This window comes from Plectropomus leopardus, chromosome 19, assembly GCF_026936395.1.
Source record: "Plectropomus leopardus strain MGB_pleo_1.0 chromosome 19, ASM2693639v1, whole genome shotgun sequence".
NCBI classification, from domain to species: Eukaryota; Metazoa; Chordata; class Actinopteri; order Perciformes; family Serranidae; genus Plectropomus; species Plectropomus leopardus.
Genome location: NC_142194.1, coordinates 452,501 through 464,355, shown reverse-complemented (window position 1 = coordinate 464,355; position 11,855 = coordinate 452,501). Strand labels below are relative to the sequence as shown.

The 11,855-nt window shown below is 43.5% G+C and overlaps 2 protein-coding genes across 3 annotated transcripts in view; one reads left to right on the top strand and one right to left on the bottom strand.

The window, feature by feature from the left end:
* Window positions 1-436: 436 nt before the first annotated feature.
* ankrd22 (ankyrin repeat domain 22) lies at window positions 437-5,302 on the bottom strand. Of its 2 annotated transcripts, XM_088069967.1 has the most exons (6): window positions 5,219-5,302; window positions 3,538-3,729; window positions 3,354-3,461; window positions 2,784-2,861; window positions 1,937-2,035; window positions 437-1,472 (listed from the first exon to the last, which is right to left on the bottom strand). In XM_088069967.1, the coding sequence occupies exons 1-6, from the start codon at window positions 5,237-5,239 to the stop codon at window positions 1,395-1,397; spliced, it is 576 nt and encodes a 191-aa protein (XP_087926093.1). In that variant the 5' UTR covers window positions 5,240-5,302; the 3' UTR covers window positions 437-1,394. The 2 variants fall into 2 exon arrangements, with proteins under 2 accessions (XP_087926093.1, XP_087926094.1); XM_088069968.1 differs by lacking the exon at window positions 2,784-2,861.
* Window positions 5,303-6,877: 1,575 nt separating this feature from the next.
* The window catches only part of stambpl1 (STAM binding protein-like 1), a 12,044-nt gene continuing 7,066 nt past the window's right edge, over window positions 6,878-11,855 (top strand). The window contains exons 1-3 of the mRNA XM_088070058.1: window positions 6,878-7,187; window positions 10,189-10,302; window positions 11,395-11,612. Of these exons, the coding sequence (XP_087926184.1) occupies window positions 10,273-10,302; window positions 11,395-11,612 (248 nt within the window). The 5' untranslated portion in view covers window positions 6,878-7,187; window positions 10,189-10,272. The remainder of the gene's footprint in view (window positions 7,188-10,188; window positions 10,303-11,394; window positions 11,613-11,855) is intronic.

The window sequence follows — 11,855 nt, the reverse complement described above, 5'->3', positions numbered from 1 at the left end:
TGAAACTGGAGGTTTAAGGGTCCTCTGCCAAAAATATCTGGAGCATAAAACACTTGATTTCCTGTATTCTGGTGAATTTTTTGCACCAATTTAGGGCGTAATTGTCTTTAATTGTGTCCAAATTAAAGTCGTCTGCTACTTTTATGTGCAGCTGTTGTAAAAATTAAAATAAAAACCTGAGATACAGAGAGAAAATAACATAAAAAGTTCCTTAATATGATGGGAGAACTCATCTCTCATCTTGGCTTCAAATTAGTCCAAATCGCTCGTTTTACACAAACTTACTGCAATTATTGTGTCACTGTTTGGGTTAACTGTTAAGTTTATTGGCTGTTCTGTTCTTTTATTATCATTCAGTGAATATATTACGAAAAATGGGTCACTTAACCCTCTAAAAGCCTTTTTCTTTTCAAAATATGGGAAAATGACAACAAAGGAAAGAAGATTTTTTATTTTTTTTAAGTGGGACAAAAAAGAAATTACCAGAAAATTTGCTCAATGAAAATAATAATAATAATAATAATAATAATAATAATAAGAAGAAGAAGAAGAAGAAGAAGAAAAATAATAATAATAATAATTTTGTAGCATATTTTCAATTATATAATAATATATATACAATAATTGTACTTTTTGGTACACGTTTCCCTGGATTTTTTAAAAATAATTTTCAAAATCTACTAATTTCTTTTGTGGAACATTTCATTCCAAATTGTTAATTGCTTTTTTACATTGCACCAATTTCAAAGGGTTAAATCCTTGTGAAAGGGGCTGAATGCAGCACAAGAAAAGTGATGCTGATGCAGGTTTGAAAGGGTTAAAGAAACAGGTTGGGAACCGGAGCTTTAAATGACGTGAAAATGAGCATCAAAAACGTCATGTAACAATAAAGTTTATAAAACTCTCCATCTTCTTAAGTCTATCTGTTTATAACCGAGTCCTAAAAACTGTATTTTCTTAAAGTGAGTGAATAAATCTGTCAGAATGTTTCATCCTGTTTCCAAAAACAAAACACAATTTATTTCTTTATAGAAGATAAATTATATTTTCCACCAACTTTACTTAAAAGAAGCGTTTCTCTCACACAATTAAACTCAAATTAACTTCACTTCTGTTTTGTAATTTAGGACCATCAAAATAAAATGTTGTTTTCCATCATAAGTGCTGATTGAAAACCTCCCTGCTGGAGGAATGAACATTTATTTATTAATAGATATTAAATATAATCGATGGTTGAAACAATTAAGCTGAAATTTCTTTTTTCTGGACCGACAGATTTTTCACACAATGAAACTCAGACTAAACTTCAGACTAAATGTAACTCTACTGACTTAAATGTCCTTCTGTCTGTCCTCCTGTCCGTCCATCAGACAGTCTGTCCATCAGTTTGTCCATCAGTGTGTCTTCTTCAGCATGTTGACGATCTTCTTAAACTTCAGTCTGGTGGCGATGTCCAGCGGCGTCTCTCCGTCCTGTAGAAGAAGAAGGTCAGACATGTTTGTGTCGCGGTGTGTTTGTGTACGTCCGTTATTTTGGATTCATTGTCGTGGTGTGTTTGTGTACGTCCGTTATTTTGGATTCATTGTCGTGGTGTGTTTGTGTACGTACGTTATTTTGGATTCATTGTCGTGGTGTGTTTGTGTACGTACGTTATTTTGGATTCATTGTTGTGGTGTGTTTGTGTACGTCCGTTATTTTGGATTTATTGTCGTGGTGTGTTTGTGTACGTACGTTATTTTGGATTCATTGTTGTGGTGTGTTTGTGTACGTCCGTTATTTTGGATTCATTGTCGTGGTGTGTTTGTGTACGTCCGTTATTTTGGATTCATTGTCGTGGTGTGTTTGTGTACGTACGTTATTTTGGATTCATTGTCGTGGTGTGTTTGTGTACGTACGTTATTTTGGATTCATTGTCGTGGTGTGTTTGTGTACGTACGTTATTTTGGATGTTGGTGTTGGCGTTTTTCTCCAGCAGCAAAGGAACCAGACGATGACTTTTCCTCTGACAGACGTAATGAAGAGCCGTGTTTCCCTTCTGCACGTTAAACACAAAAAACACGTCATGTTTTCAAAAGTTCGAGTACCTCATCACCAATCAATCCCGACCTTTGACCCTGAATAGAAACCTGATTGGGACCTTTGAATATTAAGTTTGAGAAACACTGCTCATATTCAGGCATCACGTTCACAGAGTTTCTCCAAACTGAGTCCATAAAAACTGCAGAAACCAGCTTTAAACTGGATGAAGTGGCTGATCTCTAAGTTTGTTGTGTGAGTCACTGCGAGCTGCTCGCACGCTCAATGTGTTCAGACTTGTTGAGTTTTGTGTAAAAACTAAGACGTTTTGGAAGCGTGTCAGGCAGAAGACGAGGGCGTGTTGATCAGCCACAACAAACTAGTAACACCAGTTTTTATCAGCCGTCAAACCCAGCGAGAGCTGAGATAACATCCTGCGGTCTGAACATCAAGTTCTCTGTTTCAACCAGAGATTTATTCAATGAATCACAACCTGAACTCTCAAAAATCACCGTTTTACCGTCTGAAAGGATGAATCTCTTTATTTCTGTCTGCATTCATGAAGAAATCTGTGTGTCAGAGTTCAAATGAGGCCAATTCACACAGTTTATGAGTGTTTCACGCTTTCACTGCTGCTGCCCTGAAACGTTAGCATAATTACCTTAGCATTAGCCTAGGGACGTTAGCACTAGGCGGATTACGTTAGCATGAGGCTAGGTACGTTAGCACTTGGCGGATTACGTTAGTGATGTCGTTTTCTGACTCACGTAGTCGACGGCGTCGATGTTGACGTCGCTGCTCAGCACGGCCTCCATCAGAGACATGCTCTGCCTCTGCTTCTGTAACTACACCACAAAAACACATTTACATGCCTTTATTTTACGTCATCTGAATCAAATTCGGCTTTAATTTTGCTCTGAACCCTAAATGTCACGTTAGCAAACAAGCTCAGCTAACAAGTTCGCTAACTGTTGCTAACAACTAACAAACTGTGTGAGTCCTTAAAAATACTTAACCTGCTAAATAAACATTTCTACATCAGTCATTTCAGTCACGGTTCAACATTATTGTGATATTAAATGTTTCCCTAAATGTTGAGTTTTGTGATAACATGCAGTATTACGATATATTACGATTTTTTAAATCTTTTAATTAACTGAAGATTAAGGAAAAACTTTCTCAGAATGTGTTTTTATTTAATGAGGTAAAATATTTAGTCATTTTTATTGCAGCAGAGTGTCTCTAGTGGAGAAAGAGTGGAAAATAAAATGAATTTAATAAACACGCACACATAAACATAAATAAATACATGAACATAAAGATGCAGGTGTGCGTACCATGAGGAAGTATCCCAGCAGCAGGATGGGCATGAGGATGGAGATCATGAGGTAATCCAGCAGAGTGAACGTCCTCTTGGACACATAATGAAGACACGTCCTCTGTTTCTGAGACACAAAGACACACTCCACGTTAGAGACCAGTGGGGGACAGCTACGTGATGACATCACCTGCTGAATGCACCTCATTGGTCAGGTGGACGTCCGCCCCGTTGTCCAGCAGGTACTGGACAACCCTCACGTGTCCTCTGCGACAGGCCGCGATGAGCGGCGTGTCCCCGCCGTGCGTCTCCTGGACGTTCAGCTGTTTGGTGTCTTCTCTGAGGACATGATACAGCTGATGGAGGTCTCCATCATACGCTGACTGACAGGCCGGCTGAGAAGGAGCAGGAGGAGGAGGAGGAGGAGGAAGAGGAGGAGCAGGAGCAGGAGGAGGAAGAGGAGGAGCAGGAGGAGGAGGAGGAGGAGGAGGAGGAGGAGGAGGAGCAGGAGGAAGAGGAGGAGCAGGAGGAGCAGGAGCAGGAGGAGGAAGAGGAGGAGCAGGAGCAGGAGGAAGAGGAGGAGCAGGAGGAGGAAGAGGAGGAGGAGGAGGAGGAGGAAGAGGAGGAGGAGGAGGAAGAGGAGGAGGAGGAGGAGGAGGAGGAAGAGGAGGAGCAGGAGCAGGAGGAAGAGGAGGAGCAGGAGGAAGAGGAGGAGCAGGAGCAGGAGGAGGAAGAGGAGGAGCAGGAGGAGCAGGAGGAGGAGGAGCAGGAGCAGGAGGAGGAAGAGGAGGAGCAGGAGGAGCAGGAGGAAGAGGAGGAGCAGGAGCAGGAGGAGCAGGAGCAGGAGGAGGAAGAGGAGGAGCAGGAGGAAGAGGAGGAGCAGGAGGAGGAAGAGGAGGAGCAGGAGGAGCAGGAGCAGGAGGAGGAAGAGGAGGAGCAGGAGCAGGAGGAGGAAGAGGAGGAGCAGGGAGAGGAGGATTATTTTCATTATTTGAACAGTAAAACTGCAGTATTCACAGAGAAAACTGAAGTATTTGAAAAGCGAACTGCAGTATTTCTACCGTAAACTGCAGTCATAAAAGAGTAAACTGCAGTATTTCATCAGTCAACTGGAGTATTTAAAACATAATACTGCAGTATTTGAAGAGTGAACTGCATTATTTAAACAGAATACTGCAATATTTAGACAGTAGACTGCAGTGTTTCAACAGTAAACTGCAGTATTTAAAGAGTACATTGCAGTATCCGAGGACAGATGTACTTCAGGAGGATGTACTTCATGTACTTCATGTATTTCAATCCAAAATTCTTCAGATTTTTGTCTCCAGGTGTCTTTGATTGTTTCCAGCTGAGACAGAAGCTGCAGCCTAAATGTCTCTCAGATTATTAGACAGACAACAAGACAACAGGACACAGTGTGCACATGCTGTGGACACACGGTGGACACACGGTGGACACAAATTGGACATGTGGACACATGGTTGCCTTCTGTTCGGATGTCATGTTGTCTTTAAAATTCGGCAGTAAAATAAATCAATATCCAGCCATTTAAAGATGTCTGTCCCTCCCCTGAAGTCAAATAAAGACATCTGTCCCCCCACCCCTGATAAATAACGAACAGTCCCTCAGAGCAGCTGCGGCTTCACTGTCCTCACAGTTTGTCTCTGAGAAAATGCCAACAAACCCAAAGTGTGTGTGTGTGTGTGTGTGTGTGTGTGTGTGTGTGTGAGCTCCGCTAAGTTTGATGACATCACAAAGGTGAGCTCACCTGGCGGCTAAACAGCAACAGAAACCGGAAGTCCGCTCGATGAAAACATGAGGTTTAAGGAAATAAAACGAGCAGATTAAAGATGAAAAGAGACAGAGGACAGTTTGTGTTTTTACCTCAGAGTACACGAGCCCCATGTCCGCCCGCACCGACACACCTGGACGCGTCAGCAGCCCGCCAGCGGCACCTGCAGCACTTCCGGAAACACATTTCAAAATAAAGCCCTCTGAGATACAAAGATATAAAAGACAAATCTTTGCCACCATGTTAGAGCCGCTGATATAACGTGTGTGGGACATCCATCTTATTTATTTTATCAGCAATAAAAACTCGAATCACACGTTTTGGAGTGGTATACTTGAAATTATTATCTGTTCAGGAGAACTTTTTCTACGTTTTAAATTCCCATGTTGCTAATCGACGTTTTGATTCATATAAACAAAGACTTCAGTGGTTTTTTTTATCACTTATAGAAAATAATGCGTTAAAGTATCATTTAAAAACCGTCAGCCATTTTCTAATTTACAATAAAATTCAAATGAATTCACACTGGGGATTTTTATTTTATTTCATTATTTTTTTCTAAGCCAGTTTTTTTAACCAATAAAGAAGTCACAGGATAGGGGCCCCAATATTATTTATTAATGTGGGTTTTTTTTTAAAGTAGCGAGAAAATTATTGGAAAATTGTTTGGGAAATACAAATATGATTATTATTTAAACCTGTAATTATTAGAATTATATATTTAGAATTATTTCATTTTCCCCTCTTTTTAGGCATTGCCTTGTTGTTGTGGTTGTTGTTGTTTTAATCAATTTTTTGGGCTATTTTATTGTAACTCTTTACTAATGCCATCTTAATTTGGGGTAAATTCTGGTGCAGTTGAAGAGGAAATCAAGGTTTCAAAGAGTTAAAAATGTTGTATTATTATATTATATCATATTAATTTTATTATCAAAATCAGTATATATACTGATTAATATTTTTAAAGTCTGTGTGTTGATGTTAATCTTGCATATGATCACTCAGGTATGATATTTGTATTTTAGAGTGTAATATGAAGTGTAGCTTTATTTTGTAGGGTGTGCTTCCTGCTTGAGTGATCCAGAGTCTGCAGACTGCAGCAGGAAGTTCACTAAACTTTATATTTCCATGTTTCAGAGCCTGTCTCTGTCTCTCTGCAGCTTTTATTTTGTTGTATTCTGGATGTTTTAACTTCCTGAGTGAGGAGAGCTGATGTGAGACCACAGACCGTTTATAAAGACACATCAATAGATATATAAAAACACATATGTAAAGATATGGATACAGTCTGTATGCACAGTGTGAGAGAGACAAGCAGCGTGCTGCAGCAACAGGAAGTGAGTCACTGCTGAACTGCAGCCTGAAGCAAAACAAACAGGATCAGAGGACACACACACACCTTAGGACACAAACACACCTGAGGACACACCCTCCTCAGGTTTCACTCTCTACATCCTCCTCTCCTTCACCTTCTTTTCGTTACCTCCTCCTCGTGTCCTAGGTCCTCCCATAGAGGAGAAGCACGAGGACACATGAAGACACGAGGAATAAATAAATGTGTGTGTGTATATATACACACATTTATTACTATAATTATGTTCTAATTTTCATTATTGTTTCTTTAATAATAATAAAAAGAATGACTATTATTATTATTATTATTATTATTATCAGTAAAATGTGTCAGAGTGAGACCTCTCTCTAATGTTTCTTCTCTGTGGCAGCGGTGAAGCGCATGCGCAGAGGCCACACCTACAGCAGTGAGACCGGAAGCGGTGAGTGAGTCATCTGTGTGCGGAGAGGATCTCAGAGCTCCTCCATCATCCTCCTCAGCTCCGGAGCTTTCAGCCATTTTATCACTTCCTTCACCTGCCGCGGGACCTTTAGGGACACATCCGGGTCACCGCTGCTCCCGGGACCCATCAAGACCCACCAAGCCCCGCAGATCCCCGCCGAGACCCGCAGAGACCCGCTGAGACCCGGGTCCCCTCACCTCCATCACCTGCACGTGTGCCCGCCGTGATGCCGAGAGCTCGTGGACAAAACACCGACTGAGAACCGGTAAATTTCTCCGGTGTTACAGGAGCTGTCTGTTCTCCTGTCCCGGTCTGACTCCCCCTCACCTCCCTCTGTCTGTCCCTGTCTCTGTGTGTCTCTGTCTCTGTCCCCTCCGGGAGAGACTTAGTGAGGAGCTCTGAATTCATTTAATCTGAATTTTAAAGAAAGAAGAATCCCTTAAATTCTCCCTTAAATAACCCTCAACATTAAGTAATCTCATCAGAGCTTTTAATGTGCAGATTAATAATCATGAAACTCTTATTTTGAAAAGCAGCATGTAATGGCAGCTGGACTTCCCTGTTAAAGTTGAGGAGGCACAAACAAAAACACCTCCTCCTCCTCCTACAGCTCCACCCTCTCTGTCCTAAGACCCTCCCACCATATGACCACAACAGTCAGCCATTATCTGCTCCACGCTCCATCCGCCTCGCTCCCTCCACTCTCCCTCTGCCTCGCTCCTCGCTCCCTCCACTCTCCCTCTGCCTCGCTCCTCGCTCCTCCCTCCCTCCACTCCCCCTCTGCCTCGCTCCTCGCTCCTTGCTCCCTCCACTCTCCCTCTGCCTCGCTCCTCGCTCCTTGCTCCCTCCTCTCTCCCTCTGCCTCGCTCCTCGCTCCCTCCACTCTCCCTCTGCCTCGCTCCTCGCTCCTCCACTCTCCCTCTGCCTCGCTCCTCGCTCCCTCCACTCTCCCTCTGCCTCGTTCCTCGCTCCCTCCACTCTCCCTCTGCCTCGCTCCTCGCTCCCTCCACTCTCCCTCTGCCTCGTTCCTCGCTCCCTCCCCTCTCCCTCTGCCTCGTTCCTCGCTCCCTCCACTCTCCCTCTGCCTCGCTCCTCGCTCCCTCCACTCTCCCTCTGCCTCGCTCCTCGCTCCCTCCACTCTCCCTCTGCCTCGCTCCATCCTGGTTGTTTTATTAAGTGGTTTTAAAACTTAAAAGATCACTTAAGTCATGCAGAAAACCCATTAAATATCCTCCTAACATTTAATTAAAATCCTTTAACTACATCGTTACCAGCAGGCAAATTAAATGTGTTTTAAATGTATAAAGAGTTTTAAATTATTTCCCTAACCCTTAAAAACCCCTTAAGCCATGCAGAAAAACCCCTTTAAAGTCCTCAGTAATGAGGAAGCGAGAGTTTCCTGTCGGTTCAGTCAGAGAAGAAGAGAAGCAGGTCGGAGGTCGCAGCGCTGCAGAGTGAATGTGGTCGAGCAGGATGTTTGAGTGACGGCTGACAACACAGCTGAGCACACCTGAACTCACCTGAACTCACCTGAGCTCACCTGAGCTCACCAGAACACACCTGAGCTCACCTGAACTCACCTGAACTCACCTGAGCTCACCAGAACACACCAGAACACACCAGAACACACCTGAACTCACCTGAACTCACCTGAGCTCACCAGAACACACCTGAGCTCACCAGAACACACCAGAACACACCTGAACTCACCTGAACTCACCTGAACTCACCTGAGCTCACCAGAACACACCAGAACACACCTGAACTCACCTGAGCTCACCTGAGCTCACCAGAACACACCAGAACACACCTGAACTCACCTGAACTCACCAGAACACACCAGAACACACCTGAACTCACCTGAACTCACCTGAACACACCTGAACTCACCTGAACTCACCTGAACTCACCTGAACACACCTGAACTCACCTGAACACACCTGAACTCACCTGAACTCACCTGAACTCACCAGAACACACCAGAACACACCTGAACTCACCTGAACTCACCTGAACACACCTGAGCTCACCTGAGCTCACCAGAACACACCAGAACACACCTGAACTCACCTGAACTCACCTGAACACACCTGAGCTCACCTGAGCTCACCAGAACACACCAGAACACACCTGAACTCACCTGAACACACCTGAACTCACCTGAACACACCTGAACTCACCTGAACTCACCTGAACTCACCCGAGCTCCTCTTGCTCCCGTCAGCTGATCACTGATCACTTTAATCAGTCGTCTTAATCAATAAACAAACACTGGCGTGTTGAAGTCAGCGCCCCCTGCAGGCCGCAGCGATCATCACTGCATAATGTTTAATGATGAAACAGTTTTAAAGGGTTAATTACTGAAAAAGGTAAATGTGACCTGCAGCAGCCGAGGATCTTCACACAGACAGAGCGCTCACTCTGTTCAACAGGTGAAATACAAACACGTGTTTCTCTTAAAAAAAAAAACAACCAAAAATTGTTTGAAAACTTTTCGAGTGAAACAGAAACTCATCCTGGTGTTTGTGTTTAACCCTTCGAAACCTGAGCAAAGTGGCTAAATTTCTCTCAAGAGCATTAAAAAACCGACAGTTGGCAACTTTACAAAAAAATGATCCAAAAAATAGCAAGTAAAAATTGTAAGAAAATTCAATGATAATTAGCAAAAAAAAGTCAAACAAACAAGTAAATAATCAAAAAAGTGATGGAATTAAATAACACCATTTTAAATATATAATTTTTTCTGGACTTTTTTTTTACATATATTTTATAAAAAACAAAACTATAGTTTTTTGTTTCTTCTTTCATTTCACTTCGTTCATTTTGTTCCAGTTTTCTAAGCGCCTGTTTTGCATCTTTTTGAAAGAAATCAATTTGCTTCAGGGGTTCAGAGGTTTTAATCGATGTGAGAGGCGTCTCCATCCTCCTGGTCTCCAGCCTGGATGCACCCGTTGCCGTGGCGACATCCTCCACGCCGGGTGCCGCAGGCAGCGGCGGTGACGAATCAGAGCGAGCTTCGGCTGCTGGAACGCGGCGAGGAGTGGGAGGACGCCTCTCTTCTTCTGTTGTTTTTGTTTTAAAGTGGATGACTCAGTGGATGGTTGCCATGGTAATCACACTGAAGGACAGCCGGCGTGATGATGATGATGATGATGATGATGACTGTTAGCTTTAGCCACTGTGCTAACCGCCTCACACAGGAAGTTCTTAAAGGGCCAGTTCGCTCAAATCTGTGAGTGTAAATCTGTGCTGTTTGTCTCCTGCAGTGAAGCATCATGGGAGGTGGCAGATGGATGAACCGACCGTGGGCCGAGCAGAGCCTGTGACACACACACATACACACACACATCATGGAACAAGGCTTCAGCTTAAACACACTGGTGAGTTTAACGTGTGTGTGTGTGTGTGTGTCTGCATGTGTGTGTGTTTGCGTGTGTGTGTGTGTGTCTGCATGTGTGTGTGTTTGCGTGTGTGTGTGTGTGTGTGTGTGTGTGTGTGTGTGTTTGTGTGTGTGTGTGTGTGTGTGTGTGTGTGTCTGCATGTGTGTGTGTGTGTGTGTGTGTGTGTGTGTGTGTGTGTGTGTGTGTCTGCGTGCGTGCGTGTGTGTGTGTGTGTGTGTGTGTGTGTGAGATCACACTTTGTGCTGTAAATAAACAGGGAGATGTGAGACCTTCAAATTAAAAGCTCAGATCACGGTGAATCTCGGCTGTTTCTGTACGAAATAAAACATTACATATTTCAGTGTACATATGTATTTTATTTTATTTTTACATTTTGCTGTAATTAAAGTTGTTGTACATCAGAAAGCACAGCACGGATTTATCATTTTCTGTTTTTAATATTAAAGTGGAAAAGAGATAAAAAAATAAAAACTAAGTTAGAGAGTATAAAAATGTATTATTATTCATACAGACAACAATAAAAATACAACATCAGACATTTTGAAACACGGAAGCACAAAACAAAATAATGATTCATATTTCAGTACAAAAATAAGAAATTAGAAAAATAAAGAGAAAAATTAATGCGTTGATAGTTTCCGTCACTCCTCCTGATTTCTTTCCAGTTTGTCTCTTTTTATTCCCGTTTATTCTCTCCTGCATTAAAATAATTTAAGCGTCTCCGTCCTCGGCTGAGTGTCTTTTTCTGAGGTTTCTGTGGAGCGTTCAGTGAACAGACGTGTGTCCGCTCATCTTAATGAGGCGGGAAACAAACGCTGCATTCAGGCGCTCTGTGAGGACGGCAGATCTCAGCTTCCTGTCTGCGAGCTCCCCTGTCTGAAGTTAACGACGCATCTGATCATCGTCTGTAATGATGACAAAAACACGGCATTTATAAAGCGACAAAAACACGGCATTTAGAAATATATTCAAAATATTTCAAATATATTTTCTGATTATTTACTGTTTTGCAAATCAAACAGCTTCTTTTAATGTGAAAACCTGACTTCCTGTGTGTGTGTATCTGTGCAGAAGAAGTTGGCGGCGGAGCCTGACTACACGGACGTGTCGCTGACGGCGGCGGAGCGCGTGCGAGCGCTCGGGAAGATGGGCTGCAGCGTGGAGATCAACGAAGACGTGGCGCCGCGGCGGTACTTCCGCTCCGGCGTGGAGATGGAGCGCATGGCAGCGGTTTACCTGGAGGAGGGCAGCCTGGAGAACGCCTACGTGCTCTACACCAAGTTCATCACGTGAGCCGCACAACACGCCACCGCACAACACGCCACCGCACAACACACCACCGCACAACACACCACCGCACAACACACCACACAACACGTCACTGCACAACACGCCACCGCACAACACGTCACTGCACAACACGCCACACCACAACACGCCACCGCACAACACGTCACTGCACAACACGCCACCACACAACACGTCACTGCACAACACGCCACCACACAACACGCCACTGCACAACACGCCAC

Coding starts and splice junctions, on each gene's coding strand:
- ankrd22 (XM_088069967.1), bottom strand. CDS start 5,239: ATGGGGCTCGTGTACTCTGAG. Junction 3,730..5,218: donor TGGGGCTCGTGTACTCTGAG/GTAAAAACACAA, acceptor GCTCCTTCTCAG/CCGGCCTGTCAGTCAGCGTA. Junction 2,862..3,353: donor TGCTGGGATACTTCCTCATG/GTACGCACACCT, acceptor TTTGTGGTGTAG/TTACAGAAGCAGAGGCAGAG.